This window comes from Eublepharis macularius, chromosome 18, assembly GCF_028583425.1.
Source record: "Eublepharis macularius isolate TG4126 chromosome 18, MPM_Emac_v1.0, whole genome shotgun sequence".
In the NCBI taxonomy this organism is placed as follows: domain Eukaryota; kingdom Metazoa; phylum Chordata; class Lepidosauria; order Squamata; family Eublepharidae; genus Eublepharis; species Eublepharis macularius.
The window spans coordinates 22,088,230-22,112,147 of record NC_072807.1 but is presented as its reverse complement, the minus strand read 5'-3'; the positions used below and the strand labels follow the sequence as shown (position 1 = coordinate 22,112,147).

The following is a 23,918-nucleotide window of genomic DNA, read 5'->3' as shown; positions in this document are numbered from 1 at the left end:
GAGTTGTCCCCAAATCCTCCCCTTGTCTCAAAGCAGAATCTACAACGTGTTATTATTACAAGTCTGTTATTATTACAAGAAAAGCAAACCAAAAGAAATCACCTAGGTAGATATCACCTACCAATGCATCACTCCTAAATACGGATGAGAGATTTCAGAATCAGAAATGTAATAAATACTGGCCAGGAAGAAGAATCTCGAAACGAGCGGATTTCAAGCCGGCAAGCTCGTAGCCTTCATATCAACAGCCTTCATGTCAATTACTGCTGCTCTACTTTGAAGATGCCAAAAGACTTACGGAGACATTTTTCTTCTTGATTAATGAAAAGACTGATCATTTCTATGCATTGGTTTATGGATGTCAAAATGAGATGATTGTTAATCTCACACTGTGCGCTAACCACTTGTAATAATTAATAATAACACATTGTATGTTTATGATTGTTCCTGGTCTTCCTGGGGCTTTCCCCCCTCCTAGTCTTCTTATTCTTGTTTGGAGACCTCCCCCTTTTTTCGAGTAGTCAAAGCAGAATCTGGCACAGAATTATATTGAGCGCAGAATATTAATTTATGACAAAGTTTTATCTCTTACTTTTCAGCAAGAGCTACCAAGCCCCGGCCTGCAGTAGAAACAGTTTGAAAGCAAAATATGCAGAAGTACAGCGGCAGCTGACACAGCTCCAGGCTCCTGTAGCTGCCACCAGCCGTAGGCAACAGTCATGCTGACTAGATTCCACCCAGCAGGACAAAATCTGGCCCGAGACTCCTCAAAAATAAACAAGAGAAAAAGCCCCAACCCAAAATGAATTAGGAGTCAATTGTGCAGAGAAAAGCAAACCAAAAGAACAAAATACCAATGTTAATTCAAAAAATTAAAAAACGGATAATTTTTAAAAAGATATAGAACAATAAAAATGTAGAATTAAAACAATGGTCATATGTATTGAACCTAAGTTTGCTGCTGCAGCATAGTGGTTAAGAGGCTGGGCTGTGAACCAGCACTCTGCCAGTTCAACTCCCACTATCACCATGAACTCTGCACATGGCCTTTGGTAAGTTAGCCCCAGCTGTACTGCGGGGATGATAACGACATTGACTTTGTTCAATGGTCTGTGTGTGGTAGTAACCTGTCCAGAAGGGTGGTATATAAGCATACTGTTATTATTAAGTTTGGCACTTTCCTCTTGTGTAGTACAAATAATGAAGAAGGTATAAGAATACACAGAAGGAGGTCAGTAGATCACTTTCAAATGAGCAGGCACAACTTTATGATCACAAGACCGTAAGTGTTCTAGCCATAAGGCCTTCCTTAACGGTCAATATAAATTGCTATATGCTGTTTATATGTTTATAAAGTAACACAGACCTGACCAGGTACAGAATGAATAAAAAAATGCTGTGTGGGGTCATGGAATGGGCTAATATAAATCCCAGCCTTCCACAGATAGTCATTATGTTGTATCTGGGATCACTTATGGGAACTCTCTTATTTGCAATATCTTGTATACCTTTCTAGGCCTGATCAGGGCAAATCATGTTCATACAGTGGCCGTTTCCACATGCCCTTAAAGGGATGGCACACAAATGGAATGCTGGCAACATCTCTATTTGCAAAATGGATGCGGGCTGTTTGACTTCTGTTTTTTCAGTGCCTTTTCTCAGACCGCGGAAAGTGCATTTCCAAAAAAGCTGCTGAAAAAATGGAAGCCAAACAGCCTGCAACCATTTTGCAAACAGAGATGTCTGGATTCATGAGGAAAAGCCGCCAGTGTTTAGTGAGTGGGCCGCCATTTAAGGGCGTGTGGAAATGGCCAGTGTATAGCAACAACAAAGTATCTTCTGTATTCCAGAATTCATAAAGATATTGCAAAGCTGAGAATTTTGTTCTCATAGTGGGAGATAAACTCTGTCCCCCCACATCCCTTCCTTCTCAAGAGCAACATGAAGCCATTTCCGCTCCTTACACCCCAAGCATAAGTTGCCCGTTTTGCTCCCCTACTCTGCAATATGCTAAAACAAAAGCATCCACCACAGCCAGAACCTTGAATTAAGGACTCATAAAATTCTTATTTGATATAGCCAGGGGGAGGGGGGTGGGACAGAAGGAAGTGGGTAAGAGTTGCTACACTTAAAATCAAATTTTATTTTATATTTTTAAAGGGAAGGTGGGGGAAGGACTTTACAAGAAGTTGCTTTTGATGTTAACTAGGAAGGCAGATAAATAAAAGCTAGTTACAAAAATCTGATGGGTTTTTCTTTTGCAAATTACAGAGGGGAGGGAGGACGCCTTAAAATTTTACAGTCAATAACCAAGTTGAACTTTTTACATACTTACAAATTAACATACAGCACGTTAGATTAAAAAAAAACACTTTTCACTGTTGCACAGTTTTTATATATAGATTTTTGTCCAGAAATATGCAACAGGTACCTTTGTACAATCCATTAAAAAAAAAACAACAGGAACACATAATGTTCCACGATCATCTATTAATTACACTAGTCTTTTCAGACAAAGACTGAATGCAAACATTGGTGCCTTCACGGTTGAATTTTAATCATAAGTTAACCGAATTAGTAAATAATTTCTATTCCAACATCTAGGACACACAGAAAAGAGAGTTAGACATAGGGAACTTGTAATGTTTATAGTTGTTGGTTTTTTTAAAAAAAGAGAGAATATCCATTAGTAACCAGGTGAAATGTATGGTGTGATTTCGTTTCCCTGCAAAAAGAATGAATTATGTCCTCAGGTTTGGCTTACAGCTCCTGCTGCAATTTATCTTATTCCCAGTATCTCCCCCGCACTCCGAATGCATTCCTGCAATGACCCCCCAGGAGCAGCATTCTGGGTTGCAACTGGAAGGGAGAAGGTGAGAAAATTATACCAGGTAGATGCACATTTCTTATGGGATCAAACTCTACAATTGCAGATTTGGACAATGGACAGATGAGTATCTGGAGTTCCAGTTACCAAGGAAGGTTTCTGTTAAGGATCAAGTTGCACAAGCCAAATCAAATGTACCCCAAACAGAATGGGGTATCTGGATTACCTCTTCGAACAAGGAAATGCAGTTATATCTACAAGCAGGATGGGGAGATGGCTACTCTAGTCCACAAGGGATGCACTCAACTGTGGGCCATCAGTTGTTAGCAAATGCTTGGCCAAGGCTTTATTAACCAGACATGCTACATATAAGCACCCTACTCTCTCTGCCCAATATTCTTCTACTTGAGCATCATTTCCCACCTCCCTTATGGCCAAGCTAAATGCGATGCCCATTGTGGGTTCTTTAATGAGTCAGGCGACATGATTTTACCTGGGAACTGTAGTTTTAAAAGACAGAGCTGCTCAGGATCGCTGAAGAGGGGAAGGATTCTCTCACTGCCTTTCACTGCCTCCGCTGGCTACTCTTGCCTTTGAAAACTACAGTTCCCAGGTAACATTGCTTCACCAGACACGTTAAAGAATACGTGCCTGCCGTTATGTTTAGCTTGACCCTAAGCTATCCCACTTCAAACACATTTTTCCAACACCTTTCAAAAATAGCTCCAGCAGTAGCCCTTTTGGTTAGGATAATAGCTAAACACAAGGAAATGTGGAGAAACAAGGTGATAAAGTGCAAACAAGTTCCTAGAACCAGCTAAGGATCTAGAAAGAGAGAACTTCGGGGGTTTTTAAACTATCGCCACCATCTCTTTATGATGTCAATACAAGTTAGCAACTTTCTAGAAGAAACCACCGATCCCTAACGTCTAGTTGGAAGACATGCATTCTGCAGAAGCCTTCAGGTTTCTATCAAATGGGAGCTTTAAAAGAGGTGTTACCATTGAAATATCTGCCTGCTGTCACTCTCGCCAGGTGGTCTTGAAACCACCCACCCCTCATCAGTGGCCAAAACTCACCCCTCAATATTTCATTCAGCATCGGGGCCCTTCAAAGCTTCAAATCCATTCACACACAATTTTTCCCCACCATCAAGAACAAGATTTTTATGGCCATTCCTTGAATTGTGCTGGAGATAAGGAAGCCCACTGCCTCTGTTAATTCCTGCATACATCTGTGCCGGAATCCTACCATATACATTTTTTCTATACGGAAACAAGATCCTTCAATTCTCTACCAACTCCCCTCCCTCCTTCCTTTGCTAATAAGCCAACCCTTCTGCTGCCACTTGGTCTTCAATATATGCCCCAAATACAAAAGTATTAACGGCAGAGCACAAATCAACTGAACTGAGAAAGAGATATTGAATATCAACACAATTCCCTGCAAAAGTTCAGGTTTCAACTAAACTTCTGGGAAAGAGCTAAGCTCACCCAATATTTCTGTACAAAGCATATCCCAAAGGACATGCTGCTACAATTATTTATATTTATATATATTTATAAGTTTATATATACAGTATTATCTATATATATATATGCGTGTGCCAGTGTACAAACACTGCTTACAAAGCCCCCAGCGTTTTGCTGTACAGGGCTGTTTTTGTTTTTTGGTGGAGTTCCCCGAGAGAAGAGCAGCTAGGCTGCCTCAGGGGACTTTTTCCCCAAGCTTTGGAGATGACGGAAGAGGCAGGAGTGCAACTCAAGATTAAGCGCCACATACTGAGCAGGTGCTGTGGAAAGAAGAGCAGACAGAATGGAGCCCGCCCCATCCAGCTACATTCAGAAGTTCCGTCAGCAACCCTGTCTTCTGATGCCCTTTTGGCACCTTTAAAAATACAAAAAGTCACTGTGTTCAGGAAATGGGCAGATACCGAGGGAGGGAGCAAACTGGAAGCTGTAGGTAGATGTTCGGGTGGGTCTTTGATGTCCAAAAGCCAGGTACAGTTTGAGAGAAAGTTGCTAAGGCCTTCTCCCCACTTGCATGCCCTCCATTGGACAGTTGAAGAGGTGGAGTCACATAGTCAGGAAAGGGAGAGGGGTGGGTGGGGGTCAGTCAACAGAAGATCTCCTCACCCTCTGGTGCTCCTTCTGGAGAGTGAGCATCTAAGAAAAAAAGAGAGAAAAGCATTATCCATGAAATCATGCTAAAAGGTCCTTCCTTTCTTCACTCCAGTTTTTCTGGTTCTATGAAAGGGTCTACACTAGGTGTGTGCACTGCCAAAAAGATTCGGATTTCCCGCTTCGGGATTTCCGAAGCAGGAAAAAGATTAGGAAATAAGCGCTCTCTCTCTCTCTCTCTCTCTCTCTCTATATATATATGCACGTGCTGGGGCTGAATCAGAATCCCGAATCGCACACCCCTAGTTTACACCCCAACGTCAGACCTGAAGTGTGTGACGTATCCAAGTTCTTCTGAGCATATGCAGAGCATGTTCTCCCCACTACAGGCATCCACATGCATCTGGAAACAAACGGTAAGTCTTCCTGATTGACTTGCTTTGTACTTCTGGGTTATCATCACTTGGGCTTTACCCATGTAAAGTTGTCAACCACAATGAGATGTGCTCTTCTGCGCTGCCAAATACTGCCTTACAAGTTAACGCACTGGCCCGTCTAGCTCCGTAGAGTCTACTCTGCCTGGGAGTGGCTGTTCAGGGTTTCAGGTAGAGAAAGATCTTTCCCCGACAACTGCTCTAAGCAGAGATCCTGAGGAACGAATGTGCATGCAGAAGGCACATGCCTCTGACACAGTTTTTTTAAAGGAAAGGGGGGGAACTCTTGAGGAGAGCTGAAGTAGCACAGGGACTAAGACACTGAGGGAGAAACAGAGACTGAGAGATCTGCAATTCCATCTCTACCCAGTGTTTTTGAATTAATATCCACATGAGGCCTTGGATTGGGAGCCAAGAGACAGGGAAAGGAAAGAGGGAATTTAATCCTTCCAAACCTGCACGGCTTTAATAATTGAAACTGGACTCTACATCATTATAGCTTTCTAAAGGGAAAAAAAAGACAGGCAAAAATGGGAGCCTGTCTTGTTCTTTTAAAATATCTTTTTACAGCACTACAGAAATACTAAGCATTTCATGCTGGAGATGACAGTAATCAAAAAAGAGCTCTTTGATTACCAGAAGGCTGGGAACGGTGCCCTTTGCCCTTCTTCTTCTTCTCCTTCTTGTCCTTGGCTTTGGTCAAGCTGAAGAGACGGTTGGGCATCTGGCCATGCCCCTCAGCTGGTTTGCTGGTTTGGTTAGAGGCCGTTGTGCCAAGCAAGTGGAAAGTACTCTTCTCTTTGTGTGTCCTTGAGACACTGCTCCTTTTGGGGGAAATGGAGATCTCGGTGTCTCCGTGGGTCTGTTTGGGTAGAGAAGAGCTCAGCTGTTTGGAAGAGGAGTCTTCAGACACAGGCATAGAAGGGGTCCTGGCCACCTTGGTGTGCTGGTTGGAAAGCTGTCAAGGAGAAAAGGTTGACAAGTCGATAGAAATAAGCAAAACCAGGTAGTACTTGCTGAGCAGAAGCAGAAGACTTCTCAGGGCTTCCCTAGCATAAGGAGAGCCCCCCTGGCTCAGATCTGGCCCAAGCTCAGTGGAAGAGCCTCTGCTTTACATGGGGAAGGTCCCAAGTTCAACCCCTCACATCCCACAGCAGGGGAGGTGAAAGGCCTCTACCCGAGACCCTGCAGAACTGAGCCGGTTCTGCTGATCAGAGCAAACAATACCAGCCTTGATAGGTCCGAGACAGGGTTCAGCAGAAGATGATTTCCAGGGGTACTCACCAGTCCACGGCCGGGCTCCACCTGGGGTATCCGTTCCGTGTCTCTCTTGAGCTGTTCCTTTTCCTTCTCCAGCTGCTTCTGTGCTGCCCGGAGGTGTTCCAGGTCGAGCTGGTAGGCGGCTTTCTTTTGCTGCAGCTCCTCGCGCTCCTTCTCCAGGCTCTGGAGCGCTTTCTGGGCCTGCTCCTCCTGCTGGGCCAGCTGAGCCTCCCTCTCCACCAGCTCCTTCTCCTGAACCTCCCACTTCCTCTCCCTTTTCCGCTTTTCCTCCTGGTGCTGGGCCTGCTGCTTCTGCAGGTTGGCCAGCTCCTGCCGCTGCTTCTCCAGGCTGCGCTGCTTCTCCTGCTCAATCAGGGAGTTGGGCCGGAAGGAGCCACGGCTCAGAACCCGCTCCGTCAGAAGTAGCTTCTGGTCCTCAATGTAGGAGTCCTGCTGCACGACGACAGCCTATAAAGGTGGAAACGGAGGTTGCTCCCGGGACTCTTTCTGGGAAAGCCCAACAGCAGACTCCCGAGAGATGCCAACACCAACAAGGCCCTGTGCAACTCTCTCTCCTCCCACTCTCCTTGAGCACTCCTAAGCTTATAAAGATTTATAATATATGTTTATATTAAAATATATAATATGCCAACACCAACAAGGCCCTGTGCAACTCTCTCTCCTTCCAAAAACACTCTCCTTGAGCACTCCTATGCTTATAAAGATTTATAATATATGCTTATATATTAAAATATATAATTATGTATATATTATCATGTATTATGCCAACACCAACAAGGCTCTGTACAACTCTCTTTCCACAAACACTCTCCTTGAGTGCTCATAATTTTATAAAGGTTTATAATATATATTAGAATATATATTATTATGCCAACACCAACAAAGCCATGTACGAATGTCTCTTTTTCCCACACACACTTTCCTTAAGAGCTCCTAAGTTTATATTATATATTATTATATATTAAAAACATATAATCTCCAGTCAATTATACAATGTTAGAAGTACTGAAGACATTATTATATCTTTATCCATATATTATATCTTCTCATTCATTTTTGTAATACGCAACTGTTGATATTTATGAATTAATGTGTTGAATAAAATCCTTTTTTATACTTTCTGTATTGTTGGTTTTGTATTACACCTCTAGACCACCTTTTCTGCTGAATCCCTATTAAAACACAAGCCAGCTTCTTCACTCAGGCAGACAAATCTCCTCTCCTGACCTTTCTGTGTTGAGTTTCTAGCTGTAAACATCAGGGCCTACAACTCTTGGCTAACTTCTATTTATTTGAGCTTTTCGGCATGTTAGACAGGCTTTCAAAATGGCGCCCATTTGTTTTATTCCCAACGGTTCTGAGGACCCAGCAAGGGTGACTTTGAAAAGACGTGTCCATTTCTCAGTTGAAAAACCTGCGTTGAGCCCTTTTAGGGTTCCCCTGACCACCCCCCATACTCCCCCTCCAGCAACTTACCTGCAATGTGCCAAGTAAACTATGCAGGTGGGTGATGCTCTGGAGGACTTGCTGTAGAGGAACAAACAGGAACCACATTTTAGCTTTTTATGCTTTTTATTTATGAACGTTTTTATGCTTTTAGTGCATGCTTTTTCACTTTTAATGAATGTATTTTCTGCCCTGGACTCACAGGAAATTCAAGGGGTAGTTCTGATCCAGGAGACAGCAGAAGGTAAACAAGGATAAGCCGGTGGACTACTTGCTCATGTGTGATTGACCTCAGTAGCACCAAACCAAGGGGAACGGATTTTCCACATCAACATCTACCACTTTTTATATTATGCCTGACCCTTTTAAAATGAATTGTTTGTTTTATCCTTCTAATGTGCTGCTTTGCCATGCTGAAAAGTGATTTATCCATGTGGGGAAATAATAAACAAATGGTGCCAAAGCAGCAACACCCTGCAGCTTCAGGGCACAGATTTATATGCCCAGGCTTATAATACAGTGTGAACGCTGAAGCAGAAGAAACACTGAACACAAAGCTATCAATATATTGAGCAAACACAGGAAAGAAAAAACAAGCCATCCAGTAAGTCTTAAGTTTGAATATAAAGACAATATTTCACTGGGAATTAACTACTCTTGGAAAATCAAGAGACTGGCCCATAACCGAACCCTGGAAACCCTCACAAACAAGTGAGAAGTTCTTACCTCATTGTTCCTTTTCAGGACAAGCATCAAATTAGCCGTTCCTCCCTAGAACAAACCACATTGTCATAATCAGCAATAAAGAGTCACCAAAAGAGCAAAGCAATTCATCCTTGCAACAAATGCTACCCTTATTCTGCACGTTTTTTTGGCCAACTGATAACCCATTCAGAATGGATTCGAGATCTTGCTTGGTCCCAGCATTCAAGTAATAATAATGATGATGATGACGACGACAACAACAATAACTGCGCTTGTATACCGCTCTTCTACAGATTAGTGACTCACCCAGAGCGATAAACAAGTTAACGTGTTATATTATCCCCACAATGCAGTTGGGGAGCTGGGGCTGAGAGGAGTGGCTTCCCCAAGGCCACCTACTGAGCTCATGGCAGTAGTGGGATTTGAACCAGCAGAGTGCTGATTCACAGCCAAACCATTTAACCACTGTGCTATAGCAGCTCTAAATTAGACCCATTTTTTTAATCCACTTACAGACAGATGACCTGCAACTTGAGCAACTGTAAACTCCATTATATGGTAAAATTGCTTATTTGTAACGAAATATGTTATCTGGAAAGTTGCATTTCACTGGCAGTGCACACACAGACCCAGACATTCCTGTGTCATTTTGGGACTCCATAGAGCTATCAACCCACAAGGCCAACACCTAACTGGCTGCTGGCAGCTACCCTGTCTTCCAACAGTTATATAGGAAGCTGCCTTCAGACCATAAATCTGGTTAGCAACACAGGACATATTCTGCCTTGCTGCCGCTCGTCAAGATCTCCAGCAGAGGAAGGTATTTTGGTGGCTAGAGATTCCACAGATCGAATCTGCGACCTCCCCATGTGCAAAGAACATGCACTCCCACCCAAAATTATGAACCCTCCTCCAAAACCGTACCTTCTTCAAAACACTGTCTGATTCTGTCCTCCGAAGATCCTGGATATCATCTCCTTCATCCCTGTCTCCACCTAAAAAAAGAAAACTCAGAAGCTGACATGAGCTGCTTCGCACTTTAAGGCACAGTCGATAGCAAATGCAGTACAGCAGAAGCACAGCCCAGTACGCCTCTCCCTCCTTTAACAGTTCCTCTATGCAGCGGACAAGCAAAATGCTAAAATAAAGTGTAATAACTGGGATTGTACTGGGCCTTGGGAGAAGAACGCTCACCTTTGCATACATTCATTTGATGGCTGTCAAATCCTCCAAAAGTCTCTGCCCTCCTGGGGAGGGAGACGGGCCCGACGCCCTCTTCCTCTGAGGAGAGGTTACATATCTGCTGCCCAAGGGCGTTCCCCAAGCTCCGACTCACCAGCCTTTGCAACAACTCAACTGAAAGGACCAAGGACAACATGGGAAGAAATTCATTGTAAAACCAGCTTTCATCCCAGCTAATCTGCTAAGGTTTATACAAATGTTAACAGGAATCTCAGCTACACGTGCAGCTATATAATAGGGTTTAGCTATTTGGGGCTTGCTTTCCATTAAGAAAAGTTTGGAGAGTTCTCCGCACTTTAGGGATGCAATGATAATAGTACCAAATCATATTTACAGGTGCAATAAAATATAGACTGGTCACTGCCCCAAGACGTTTATCATCTCAGTTTCAAACAAAGGGGAAGATTACAGAGGTCAGGAAAAACGGAGGAGGGGAGAAAGATGTGCAACAACCGAGAGATCCTTGGGGGAAGGCAGGGCTTAAAATGTACTGAATGAACGTGAAGAATGCCAAGTGTACTAAATGACTATCCAGTTTAGTAAGGTCTTGGGCAGAAGCAGAGTCGGTTGTTTCTCGGAGAACCTTTGAACTTTGGCATAAAAGCACGTGGTCTACTCTGAGCTCTAATAATCGCGCACTGCGGGAGAAGATGGTCAAAGAGGGCAGGGGACCAGCTTACCTTCACTGATCACATTCTTGATAATGCTCTCCCCCTTGGGCGCCTCGTCTGTGTTGGCCCGGAACAACGTTCTGGTCCCGGAGCTGTCCTCATGCCCACTGCAGTCGGTCATGCAGCGGAAAATCTTTTCTTTCTCCTGCAGCAATGCTATAATCTGCTGATCCTTCTGCAGGAGTTGCTCTGTTGGAGTGGGAAGGAGTTCGAGCTAAGAACTTCTATGGTACATCCAATGTAACTCACCCAAAGGAACTCAAGTCATTCCCAAAGCTCTGGCCCCACCTTCTGGGGAGTCTGAGAACTGCAAAGGCCAGCAGCAGCTTTTGCTCACAAGTCATTTTGGAGAAGAACAATTCTCTGATTTTAGGGCACAGGATGAGTCAAACAAGCGGATGCAAAGCATATTCTCCTTTAAATAAGAAATGCCTTAATTGCAGTTTGCTCACTGGGGGACTCTGGGCTCACGGTCAGAGATTCGCTATGCAACAACATAATGCAAAAGCACAATCTCCTTATAAAGACAGGCCTACAACTCCAAAAGCTGGCTAAGAGGGAGCCACTCCTTCCTAAAACTCCTGAAGCCGTGGGCAACATATGAGAAGCCCATGCTTTGGCTTCCTTCCACAGTAGGCCTGCCCTCTTCTGGTAGAATAGTACAGGGAGGAACTGTCACTTACAGCCTACCACTTGTCACACTGGTGCAACAGGGCTTGTGTTGCCAGCTTCAATCATGTAGGGGGTCAATTTTGGCCACAGTTTGGGAGCGGGATTCTGGGGATCTGGGTTCAAATCCTTGCTCTGCTGTGAAGTTGGCTGTGTTGCCTGAGCACAGCTGACTCCAGGCCAAGACTGCAGTATCCGTTTATCTTACCTCTCAGTTCCCTGGCTTTGATGTCCAGCACTCGCTTTTCCTCTTCCGATTCACTGGGGACACCTTCGTCCTCATCTTTGTCCCTACAGGGAAAGATGGCAACATTTGAGTGAAACAGAGAAGCCTGAAAGAGGGGCTTTGGTCCGTTTGTTTTTTTATTCTAAGAAAAACTGAAAATTACAAAGTTTAAGACATCATAAATCCTTCCATATAATTCAATATTTATTCTAATTAAAACATTTATTAGCTGCCTTTCTACCTTACAGAACTCAAGGCAAACACCGAGTCGTTACTGACCCATAGGGAGACGTCGCATCATGACATTTTCTTGGCAGACTTTGTTACGAGGTGGTTTGCCATTGCCTTCCCCAGTCATGTACACTTTACTCCCAGGAAACTGGCTACTCATTTTACCAACCTCGGAAGGATGGAAGGCTGAGTCAACCTTGAGCCGGCTATTTGAACCTGGCTTCCGCCAGGATCGAACTCGGGTCATTAGCAGAGCTTGGGCTGCAGTACTGCCGCTTACCACTCTGCGCCTTTCTATCTTACAGAACTCAAGGCAGCTTACAATGTAAATAATACAAGAAACATTAAAAGTACACAGAGCAAGATTCAGGTCCAGTAGAACCTTAAAGATTTTGTCATTCACCAGCTATTGTCATTCGACATCTGAAATCACTCCGCTCTCCAAGATATGAGGACAGATGGACTCACATTCTAGCTGTATCTGAAGAAGTGAGCTATGACTCACGAAAGCTCATACCCTACCACAAATTTTGTTAGTCTTATAGGTGCTATTGGACTCTTGTAGATTTCCAGAGTTTGCACTTTCAAGAGTCAGAGCTCCCTTAAGTAAAAAAACCTAAGTCATTGAATGCTATCCTGAATAAAACTATCTTCAGCTGCCTCCTAAAGATCGCGAGAGATCTTTACAGATACGCCAGGTACATCTCCCTGGGGAGACTGTTCCATAATTGTGGGGCAGCTACCAAAAAGGCCCTCCGCTTTGACTGACGGGACACTAAGGAGGGCATTTCCCTATGATCTTAACTCCTGGGTCCCAAGTCATGAAAAGCTTGGACAAAAACAACAATTATCCATAAATTAATCCATTTAATAAATTCATTATCAAGATAGCAATGCCTCAGGAGCCAGCAAGATTTACAATACTTTAACTCTTTGCAGTCAATTTTACGGTTTTTACTACATCCCAATTTTTTTTTAGCTATTCTCTTTTATTTGGTAACGGAGACTTCCAGAAACGTGCAAGAAACTGGCCTTTACCATAGTTTAGTGGTAAAGTTTAGTATTACATCTTGATGGGAAATGTTCACTGTTTTGACACAATTCAGAAAAAAAGCCTTAGAAAGAAAATGAACGCTTAACACCTCTCATATAGTTATTTTGACTAGCTTCAAGAAAACCTGATCCCTTCAACATAGCTACCATAAATGGTGGTAAATCTCGTTCTCTGCAGCAGTACCAGCAATTTCCTGCTATCTTATGGTATACATAACTCCCTCCCTACAAGAGTCCAGTAGCACCTGTAACACTAACAAAATCTGTGTTTTGTTTTGACCTGTTCTTCTTCTAACCTGAGGACTGTTTAGAGTGTCCAGTGGCTGTATTATGTTTTTATGCCCCTGGCTTGTTTTTAACATTGCTAATTTCTGTGGTTGTTTTCCCCCCACAGTATTGCTTTGAACGTGTGAGGCTCCTCAAGCCGGTCTCCGGAGAGTCAGCACATACATTTCATAAACAAACAGCACCCTGGGGCCCGACCCTCATCAATTCTGGCAGGCCTTGAAGCAGCCCAGCTTATATGTGCTGGCTTCCTTTGAACTCCTTACATCGTATTAATTGTGTCCTGGATGATTTGGATCCAGCTGTTGCGTTCCTCCTTGGAGCTGGCGTGAACTTCCACCATCTCTGGGTCTTTTCCTCCCATGCTGATTAGGAACAAACCTTTCTCCTCATGGGCCACTTCTCGAACAATCAGCTTCTTCAGAGAGACCACAGTGGATTTTTGATCCTTGGGGGAGAGGAAAGCAAATAGGTTTCACATTTCCCCCCTGCTAATCCAGCCTAAATGTCTTCCTTACTAAGGATGCTAAGGCCTCAAGGGAAAAGTGGTAAAAGAGTTCATCTCTGTGGTGATTTTTCTCCCACCGTTCCCCTAAGGAGCTCCCTATCCTCATAATAACAGCAAATATAATAGGCGTACGTTAAAGGATGGAAGAAAAAGCCACAAAGGCCTTACCAGAGAAGCAAATATGTATTTCTGGTCTTTTTCCTGAAGAAATATGAGGACGTCTGAGAGAAGAACAGCTTGGACCTCTGGCAACAGAAGAAAACACCAAGCTGTAACGCACACCTGAATGTACCTGACAGAATCTTTCAATGGATCATTTTTTTAAAAAAGCTCAAAGGTCTAACCCCCTGACAAAATCAATCCACATTCAAAATTTACCAACTTGTTTTAATATATTGTCGAAGGCTTTCATGGCCGGAGAATGATGGTTGTTGTGGATTTTCCAGGCTGTATCGCCGTGGTCTTGGCATTGTAGTTCCTGATGTTTCGCCAGCAGCTGTGACTGGCATCTTCAGAGGTGTGGCACCAAAAGACAGAGATCTCTCAGTGTCGCATCTTCTCCACACTGTGACACTGAGAGATCTCTGTCTTTTAGTGCTACACCTCTGAAGATGCCAGTCACAGCTGCTGGCGAAACGTTAAGAACTACAATGCCAAGACCACGGCGATACAGCCTGGAAAATCCACAACAACCAACTTGTTTTAAGGTTGCGAGGTTGCCTAATGAGGCCGGCAACCTTCTGCTCCTAGCCTCCAGGCTCCGGCTGTGGGCCCAAGGAGCAGTGAAAAGGGCAGTTGGCAGAAGAGAGGCCCTCTTTTATTTGGCTTCGTTTATAGGACTTTCTCCTGCCGATGTGAAGTTGCTTCTCAGAGACTGTAAAGAAGAGACCTCACCGAGAATCCTTTTCCTGGAGTTAGTGAGACAAAGACCGGAGACTAAAGAAACTGACTTCTCCTTTCCCCCTGATGTTGGGATTTTATTGTTGAGTTCTGTGCAAGCACCCGGTTCGATACCCCCTTTTCCTGCCTTTAAATAAATCCTGTGTTTAAGCAGTAGTTCAGAGTTTAACTTTTTCTTTTTTTAGAAACGTAGAAAGGGGATACAAATGTTAATGATTTTGTAAATAATTATAAATGATACTATAGTTATACTGATGCTGTACATAATAACCATTCTATCCTAAACTTGTCTAGTTATTTATACACACGGTAAATTTCTTTTCTTACATACTCATCCAGTTTGATACTATTCCAAGACAGTACAAAGGGTTGCCATGTATTAATAAAAGATATCTGTGTGAACATTTTCTTCTTCAAAATATACTTAAAAGCCATTGCCTTATTTAGAAACGTAATGTGCCACACCTTATGTAGCCATTATTCATCTTGTGTAATTGATTTTTTTGTCCAACTTTGGGCTACTAATATTGTGGTATTACTGCTAAATTTTTAACTACAGTTTTATGCTTTCATCTGTACTTCCAGAGGGAAATATTGGAATAAAGGTATTCTTGGATCATATAGAAGCTCATAACCTAAAATATTTTGCCAAAAAGGCTTAATTTCGGTGCAAAGTCACCAAATGTGAAAGAGTGCGCCTCTTCATAGTATCTCCATTGCGATATGGAGTCTGAAGTTGACATTTTAACTATTTGATGCCATTCTCTCTAATTCCTGTATTCCCTTGTTTCCTTATGCAATTTACTGAAAATGGTTTATTGGTTTTACTTAGTTTTAAATTTTACCGTTTTGATTATGTCACATCAATTTTATTCAAATACATTTCTGTTTTTATTCTTGTTATTCGTGACTTGTAATGGCCTATGGCTAAACAAAATAAACCTTTACTGCTTACTATTAGAGAAAGCTTATCATAAAAACGTTCCATATGCAATTTAAACCAAGAATAATCTAAGATATCTTTTTGTAAGTCTTTCTCCCATCTGTTCTTGTAACCTAAATTTTTCATTTCCAAATCAATTAATATACCATATACTTTTACTACAAATTTCTTAGAATTGGTAGGTTTTTCCTAACATCAGCTTAATTTTATTTAATGAGTGAAATACATTAAACTGAGATTGTAGGTCTTGTATCATACTTTTCAATTTGCAGATATTGAAACCATGAAGCAGATACTCAATTTAATTTTTCTTTTATTTCCAAATAAGATAAGAATTGGGTGATCTTTGATACAATCTATTAATCTCATTAAACCAGCTGCAGTCCATGTATTAAAAGCTTCTACAAAAAGAGTATTCTCAATTGTGCATAAATAAAGACGGCTATAGACCTAGTTCATCTTTATCCCATACTTGGTCCAGTACTTTTCTAATAGGATTAGGTCCAGAACCAAAGTGGTTCTGCTTATCACACCCTATCTAAACACTCGTTGTAGTCTCTACTTCTGCTTGTTCTAACTCCCAGTAGATTTTCAATTCTTCCTGAATCAAAAAGAAAGGGTCATCAACCTAATAGCATAATACACCTCAATATTTGGTACTACCAAACCCCCCATGTGCCCTGACTTGCAAGAATGGATTGTCAGGTTTATTTGGAATGGTAAGAAACCCAGAATCCATTAAAGTTGATTGAATTCTCATCAACATGGCATGTTTTACAGTTAAAGATACCACTGCTAAAGTAAATAGAAATTTAAGCAAATGATTGTCTTTATTATCTCTATCCTTCTGAGCCAAGAGATTGTGGATTGTGTATCTGGACCATCCACTTAGATCCATTTCTGTTTTCTTTACTAGCGATTCAGTGTTACTTAGCATCATAGCTTCCAAGTTTTCTGGGCATAGGACACCTGATGGTAGGGAATACCGTCAGTCAAGTCATAGCTGACTTAATGCGACCACTAAAGAGGTTTTTGTGGCAAGAGAATGTCGCCATTACCTGTAACCCTGGTCTTTATTAGAAGTCTCCCATCCAACCAAGGCCAACTCTGTTGAGCTTCCAAGATCTGACAAGCTCGGGCTTTCCTGGGCTATCCAGGTCAAGGTATAGATAACTAATATTATTTTTCTGTTGCACTGATCCTGTTATACCAGCTATTTCCTCCTTTTCTACCTCCTGCATTCTCAGTTCTAACAGCACTAACTTTGCTTGATTATCTATAGCCTGAAATGTTACCAAGATTGTGTAAAACATCCAGCAAAGCCTCAGTAGATCTTTTTGGATCTTGCACTGCAAATACATCATCAACTTCATGCAAACTTATTTTCTTTTCAGTTTCTTGGTGCTGAATATCCCAAATACACTGCTTTATTTTACTGGCCAAAATTTCAATTGCCAAGTTAAATAATGATGATTTTGCATGGTGCATCCACCACACTGTGAGCACTAACCTTTTAAAGGTAAAAGGGTTGTACTAGTTTATCCCAAATCAGCCTACTGGTCCATTGAAGCCCAACATTTTCTACTCTGTCCTTCTAGGAGTTTTTGTATTCAAGCATGTGAGGCAACACTGATCTATTCTCCTTGTAGGTTATCTTGTCAGAGAGTGGTCTACCAAAGAAAACTGAAAAATGCAATCCTTGGGATTTACTTATACATTCAAATCATTTTTATCCTGCTTTATTTCCTTGGACTCGAGCCAGTGATGGTCAACGGTTCTGAGAAATGGGGAGAAGAGAATTTCATTCTTGCATTAGAGCTTGAAGAAAAGTAAGAGCAGTAGATTCAGGTCAGAAAATGCACTTCTTCAGTCCAGGAATTTACTCCCTCAAGCAGGGACAAAGTTCCACCAGCTTAAATAGCTTGGAAGGTGGATAAATTAATTGAAAACTGATCTACTATGGAGGACTAATGCATCAATTGCTATCAGTCACTATTTCTAAGGATGGTCAGGGATTTCTAAAAGTGTGGTTTCCCCCAGTGGTGCCTGCAGGGGTACCCCAAGTGAAGCAGCACCCACATAAGGAAAGACACCTTTGGAAGTTCAGCAGGCCTTCTAACAAGAAGAAAGCACAAGTCAGATGTATACCTATGGGAAATCAGTTCACAGGTGATTTGAGAAAATACTGGGAAACTGCAGGCAGCCATGGAAAGATAAGAGATGTGTAACGATGCCACGTGGGCGGAAATAACCCACTGAAGTTGGGAACTTGAATGAACTTGTATGCAAAAACTCAATAAATCTCTAAATTGCAGTTTCAGGAAAGAGACAACAGGGGGGGTTGCTGGTTTTGTGCCCTGCTTTGTGGATTTCTCGAAGGTATCTGGCAGTGAACTGCTGGAATGCTCAGCTAGACATTCAACAGGACGCTAGATGGATCTCTTGGACGGGTCCAACAAGGTTATTATTATATCCCTTTGCCTGACAGGTTCAAATGCCACTCATGAGAGAAGGCCTTGCTCCAGGAGGAGAAACAGCCTTCACAATTCTCAGAGTAACCTCTTTGGACACATCCACTCTTGCTGACACTCATTTCTTTATCGCAAACTCTTTGCATGCCAGGGGAAAAGAGAGAAGCGACAGCCAAACAGCTATTTCAACAGCATAAACGTTGCTCACTCATAATCAATACTTTTGTCCTCGAGCTAAAAACCTGTTCTGCAAAGCTGCTACTCTCGAGTACGAATTGCAGCTCTGGGCAGTTTCAGCTTCCATTCCCTCCCCGTTATCACTCCATTTTCACAGGAAGAGGGGCATTCCCCCTGCCCACTCCCCCTACTACGCTCCTGAACAGTTCATGCACTGGGGAGGCAAGAAGGCACAGCAAGGCAACTCCAAGGAATTTCTCCAAACTAACCTTCTACCACGCATCGTTTCGAAAGACCCCTACGTTTCCACCTGTACAAAAATGTTAATGAACGGTTTATAATACATAATACGGGAATAGGATTCTGATCGCACGGCTCTCTCACCTTTCAGTCTCCCGGCTGCATTTTTCAGGGACACCTGACCATCTCGTACGAACTTCCTCCGCCTCAAATCCTCCCGGGCAAACATCTGCCCGCTCTTCATCCTCATGATGGACTTGCTGTCGGTCCGGGTGTAGATTTCATTCAGGCGCGTCTTTTTCTCGTACTTGCTGACTTTGCTATTCACCGCCACGATGACTTCTTTCACCAGGTTCAGCGACTGCACCAGATCTTCCTGTTCCTTGTCGTTTTCTTTAGAACATAAAGAGAATTGCCTTCCCGTTCCTCTTTTTCTGCAAACTTGGTTGAGTTTTTGCAAACCCAGCTCCTCATCTGTTCCCCCTTCCTTGTCCCACCCAGGCATCTGCTTCTACATAATGCAGCACAGAGGATTTGTCGTTTTACCTTTTAGACCTTTTCAGTGGCCAAAACCCACTTGGGAAAACAGCCAGCAGGTAGCCAAGGTTGCACACTACCTTAAGCAGACTGTAGCATGGTCTTATTTACGGGGATATGCATTTCACCTAAAATGGTTGTCATATTGCTCTCTCTTACACAGCGCCGGCGCGTCCATTGAGGCCGGGCCGGCAGCCACCTTGAGTGCTAAGGCGCTGCCAGGGGCAGGGGCGCGTGCCACAGAACTCAATTGCCCCGTGCTGCTGTCACCGCTGCCAGCACACAGTTGTGGGCCAGGCACGGCAGGTGGCTGGGGCGGCGCACGGAGCAACTGAGCCAGAAGGCTGGGAGGACGCATATGTGCCACCCCGTCCACCTACCATGCCTGGTTCGTAGCTGCTGCGCCCAGCCAGGAGCACATGCTGGCAGCGGCAGCATGGGGCAGCTGAGTGGGCAGCCTCCCAGCACTCCCGCTCAGCTGCCCTGAGCTGCTGCTGCCTCTGCCAGACAGCTGCAGCACACAGCTGCAGGCCAGGCACGGCAGGCAGCCGGAGGGCTGGGAGCGCACGTGCACGCTTTGCACGCACACGTGTGAGGGAACAACAGCCCTGAAGCTGCCTCAGGCGCCAGAAATGGCAACAGTAAGGAATATCTTTGTGGTCAAACCTTCCCACTTGAAAAGTACATGTCAAGATTGGGAGAAGGATGTACCTGTGGTATGCTGCAGTATCCTTTGCAGCAAAACTGGGTATTTGGTGATCCGCTGCGTCACTAGCAAGATGCACTCCGGAATGCCCAAGCGCCTCACCACGGAGCTGCTCATTTTTTTCTAGAGAAATGAAACAGAAACACCTGGTAAGGAGAGAGAGATGAAGATCCTCAAGCCGAGATAACCGTAACTCCAGTTTCTATGATCAGACTGCTTTCCCTTCTGTTACCGAGAATTTATTCCATGCTAACTAGCCCTGTATTTATGCAGTTGGAACAACTGGGCACAGTTACCCAATGATCCACTTGTCCTGCGTGCAGCACTCTGGAACTTGGTTTCCAATACAGACCCTAAGAATCACAACTTTCTGGTCCTTATGATTGTGGCAGGGAAAAAAATTGGAAAAAGTAAGGAGGGTGAAAGACTTCTTGTACACTGCAGCATTCACAGTGCTTAGGAGACAGGGTTTTTAATTCAGTGCCTGGTACAACCTCTCTCTTTCCTCCACCTCCCAAAGTCTTTGCTGAAAAAAAAAACACCAAACGATTCCAGATCTAATGAAAACTTGGACGGAGAATGAGTTTGCTACTTACTGTTTTTGCATGGCTTGCCCTTATAATTGTGTAAGTTTGACTCTTGTGGAGGGAAGACAAAACATCCCCCTCTGCGCACATGCATACCCCACACAATTGTACACTTGCAAGTAACATGCTCCTACCTTCATGAATGCCTGAAACCGTTTCTCTTTCGAATACAGGTCTTTGAAGTAATTCACTGCCTCATTCTGGTGCCCACAAAACTTGCCATATGTTTTTTTCATTCGCTCAGCGTTTTCGCCTGAAAACTGTGAGATGTACAATTAGATGAGAGTGGGATGGATAACCTTCCATTGGCCTATTGCTCGACTCAAGATGTCCATACCAGGATTTGCACTAGAGCCCAATCTATGGTTTAAGAGACAGTCTCCTAGCCATGAACACATACGAGGTCTCAACAGCGCACATCCAAAATAGGGGGTTCTAAATAACCCCTATCATACTGAAATCCCAGTAGGCACTTCTTTGTAGATGCATCAGCTAAGATAACTAAAAGTTAACCATGTAGTATTTTTGTAATACCTCCAAGCTTTTAAATGAAGCAGCACACGAATTCTGGGGCCTATGAGACTCCAAACAAATTAGTGAGTGTGTGCGTGGAGGGAGCTTTGTGCTTGCAGTACATGGACGTTACGTAGAATTGTGTTGCTCGTTGCTCCTCTTCACGATGAGTAGACCATATTATGCAAAGTAAATAATTTGCACAACTCATTCCTGTTGCAACGTGATGCTTTTTCTCATTCTGAATTATGGGTAGCTTTGTTTTGGTATACCCAGCCCAGAGATAGAACTATGGTGTTCACACCTGCTCTCAGCCTGCACAGACACCTTCTGCTGCTAACCTGATTCACCAGGATGTCTCCGATTCTCCAGATGAGGAAGTTCTTGTCGCTTCTGTCCACGAGCGACTCTTTCTTCCTCTCCAGGATCCTCTGGAAGAACTGGGTGTGGATGACAAGGAGGTCATCAAGGCACGGAAAGACCTTTTCCACCATCTGCTGCTCGAACTGGAGCTCTTGTACCATCCCTCTGCTGTACACGTCGCTCATAATCTTCAAGGTGCGGACATGATGCATCTCCGTTTGCATCAATTCTGCAGGTGGAGGACAAAGCGAAAGGATGTTATCGAAGGGGATCGTTCTGGCAAAGCACAGAAAAGCCACAGGATGTACTACCTGGTCATGGTGTTCAGTTTCCTGGAACCAAAGTTTTCCTTTCCAATCCAAGCCCGCCTCTCCACCCACTACATCACAACTGATGCTCACCGTAAATGACATCTTGCCTCTTCACAACATCCTCCTTCTGCTGCCGCGTAAACTTGCTGTCGACCACCAAACTCCAGGACTCGGCTTCCAGCTGCTTTGAGTCCACTTCAAAATCTCCCATGAGCTGGTCGTCATTCATATCTGCACCTGCATATAAGTAAGGGCCGGGCGCACTTTCATTAGGCGAGCTTCCAATATCCACCCCCCTTCACTCCATCTCCCAAATTTATTGCTTTGCAGCCTAATCCTGGACTATTCATGCTGCTATTGTGATACAGCCCCTGGATACGGGACACTTCTTCCAAGATTATCCCAAATCAGGATTTGTCCTAGGAATCTCATGAAGTGTTGTGCCTGTTCAGTTAGTCAGCTGGTAGGGAGTTACCAAAGCTCCCTGGATATTTTTGTTCTCTTCCACTTAAATCTCTGGCTTTCCTCGAGAAAGATTGCACTAAGAAACATGCTCATGGGAGCTATGGAGCCCATAGATGCCATGTTAAGGACTGCTTCTGTTGAGTATGAGAACACCAATACATCTAATTCTTAATATGAATAAGGCCGGAGATGCTTAAATCCAGATACTGAAGCCATGAACAGGCAAGACAGATTTTTCTAAAAAGCTGGAAAAAAGCCCCAGGTTTGCTGAAAAAAAATATAAATGAATGCTGTTTATTGGCTGTTACTAGGCAACCCCAACAATATTGCCAGTTCAAGCCTTGGTTTCTGTCCGGAAAAGGCAGGTGAAGGAGGCAGGGCTCTTTCCAGGGTTGTTTTGGCCTTTGAGGAGGGACTCATCGGGGCCAGGCCTGACAGCAACCACCAGGTGATTTGCTACCACCTAACTGGCATAACTCACCCGGGCTCATAAGCAGGAAAAGGGGACAGGCTATGAGGGCTTTCAGAAAACAGAAAGGAAATAATGAGGGAGAGGAAAATGAGATGTCCCCTACAGCTCCTTGCAAGTCCCCCTCTTGTTATCCCTATAATGGAGGCGGCTAATGCTGAGAGCTCCATAGGGCTACCAAGCTTGCTTGTGACCAAGGTGAGATCTGACCATGTAGTTTAATCTGGCCATCACACTACCTGAGCTGCTATATACAGTACATTCTAGGTCAGCAATACAGGAATCCCTGTATCACCAGAGAGGTAACCATGTCATGCAATGTGCCAACAACAACAAAAAACCCTTTTCTAAGTTACTTGTTAGGTACATCCAAGAAAATCCACAATTTTTATTGCAAGGCAACCATTTATGAAATTGTGTTCCTATGATCATATAACTGATCTCACTTTGTTTAGTCTGGTAAATTAACAGAGTAGTTAAGAAGAGTTTTCTGAAGGTTGTATTATTCTGGACAGACTTCTGAAGATTTCCACTTACAGGTCTTTTTGTCTACTGCGGTAGGAACAGAGACCACACTCAAATTTTCTCCTTGGATATATTAGTCATTGAGTGATTCCGCACACGTTAGATAATGCACTTTCAATCCTCTTTCTAGATCATTTGGAACGGATTTTTTCATGTGCGGAACAAAAAATCCACCTCAAACAATTGATAAAGTGCATTGAAAGTGCATTATCCAACGTGTGCGAATCAGCCATTGACACACTGCATGTGCAAACATTCAAAATCTTGTTCTTCAATTGACCATTTCTTCAGGCACTTTGCCCTCACATCATTACCTTCGTCTGTTAACGACTCCATGGACTCATTCACTCGGCTGATCTTATTCAAAGAGTCTGTGGACTGAGAAAGGAACTTCCAAGTGTGTAGCATAGCTTCATCGTTTCCAACTCTGTGGAACCAAAAGGTGGGGGTGGGGGGGGAAAGATTCAGAATTTCAGGTGGAAGCAACACATTCAGCAGACATTTGAGTCTGGGAAACTGGGGTCTCCGCTAAAGTTTTTCCGCTAAACAACATTTTAGTGTGGGGGTTGATAGTCCCCAGAATTTTATTATGTATTACTTGATTTTCTTTTTAAAAAAAACTGTTTAACATCAGATGCTATCTCAGGAATAGACTGAAAAGTGGAACACAGAAATAAATTACTGGGTATAAATAAATTAAATGGCAGCAAAGCAGCAGGGATGGGGCACAGAGTGGAGAAACAACTGTAGAATGAGATGCTTAACCCTACCCGTCACATCTCTCTCCAAAAACCCTTGTTCCTCCATACAGCTTTTCCCAACCACTGTTTGGCACAACTGTGGTTTGGAATTTCCAAGCAGCAGTAAATAAAGACATTGCAAACTGCAACTCAAATAAACTAAGCGGTTCCTGACATCTCTGTGCAAAACATGGAGCACTGAGCACGTTTCCAGAACAGATGCACACACAAAACAAGTTTACGTAGCCACCAGACCACAGGTCTGGCCCAGCA

At 43.4% G+C, this 23,918-nt stretch overlaps 1 protein-coding gene across 3 annotated transcripts in view; it reads right to left on the bottom strand.

Moving 5' to 3' along the window:
• Positions 1-2,123: 2,123 nt before the first annotated feature.
• The window catches only part of AKAP13 (A-kinase anchoring protein 13), a 153,432-nt gene continuing 131,637 nt past the window's right edge, over positions 2,124-23,918 (bottom strand). For 2 of the 3 annotated variants that reach the window (XM_055002140.1, XM_055002141.1), the window contains 17 exons: positions 23,220-23,332; positions 21,537-21,683; positions 21,114-21,364; positions 20,394-20,519; positions 19,678-19,795; positions 18,574-18,822; positions 13,867-13,943; positions 13,457-13,638; positions 11,604-11,686; positions 10,736-10,915; positions 10,008-10,169; positions 9,738-9,808; positions 8,835-8,879; positions 8,139-8,189; positions 6,666-7,109; positions 6,018-6,339; positions 2,124-4,992 (listed from right to left, as the gene is read on the bottom strand). In XM_055002140.1, the coding sequence (XP_054858115.1) occupies positions 4,943-4,992; positions 6,018-6,339; positions 6,666-7,109; positions 8,139-8,189; positions 8,835-8,879; positions 9,738-9,808; positions 10,008-10,169; positions 10,736-10,915; positions 11,604-11,686; positions 13,457-13,638; positions 13,867-13,943; positions 18,574-18,822; positions 19,678-19,795; positions 20,394-20,519; positions 21,114-21,364; positions 21,537-21,683; positions 23,220-23,332 (2,671 nt within the window). In that variant the 3' untranslated portion in view covers positions 2,124-4,942. Of the gene's footprint in view, positions 4,993-6,017; positions 6,340-6,665; positions 7,110-8,138; positions 8,190-8,834; positions 8,880-9,737; positions 9,809-10,007; positions 10,170-10,735; positions 10,916-11,603; positions 11,687-13,452; positions 13,639-13,866; positions 13,944-18,573; positions 18,823-19,677; positions 19,796-20,393; positions 20,520-21,113; positions 21,365-21,536; positions 21,684-23,219; positions 23,333-23,918 lie in introns of those variants that run through there. The other variant, XM_055002142.1, reaches the window with a different exon arrangement.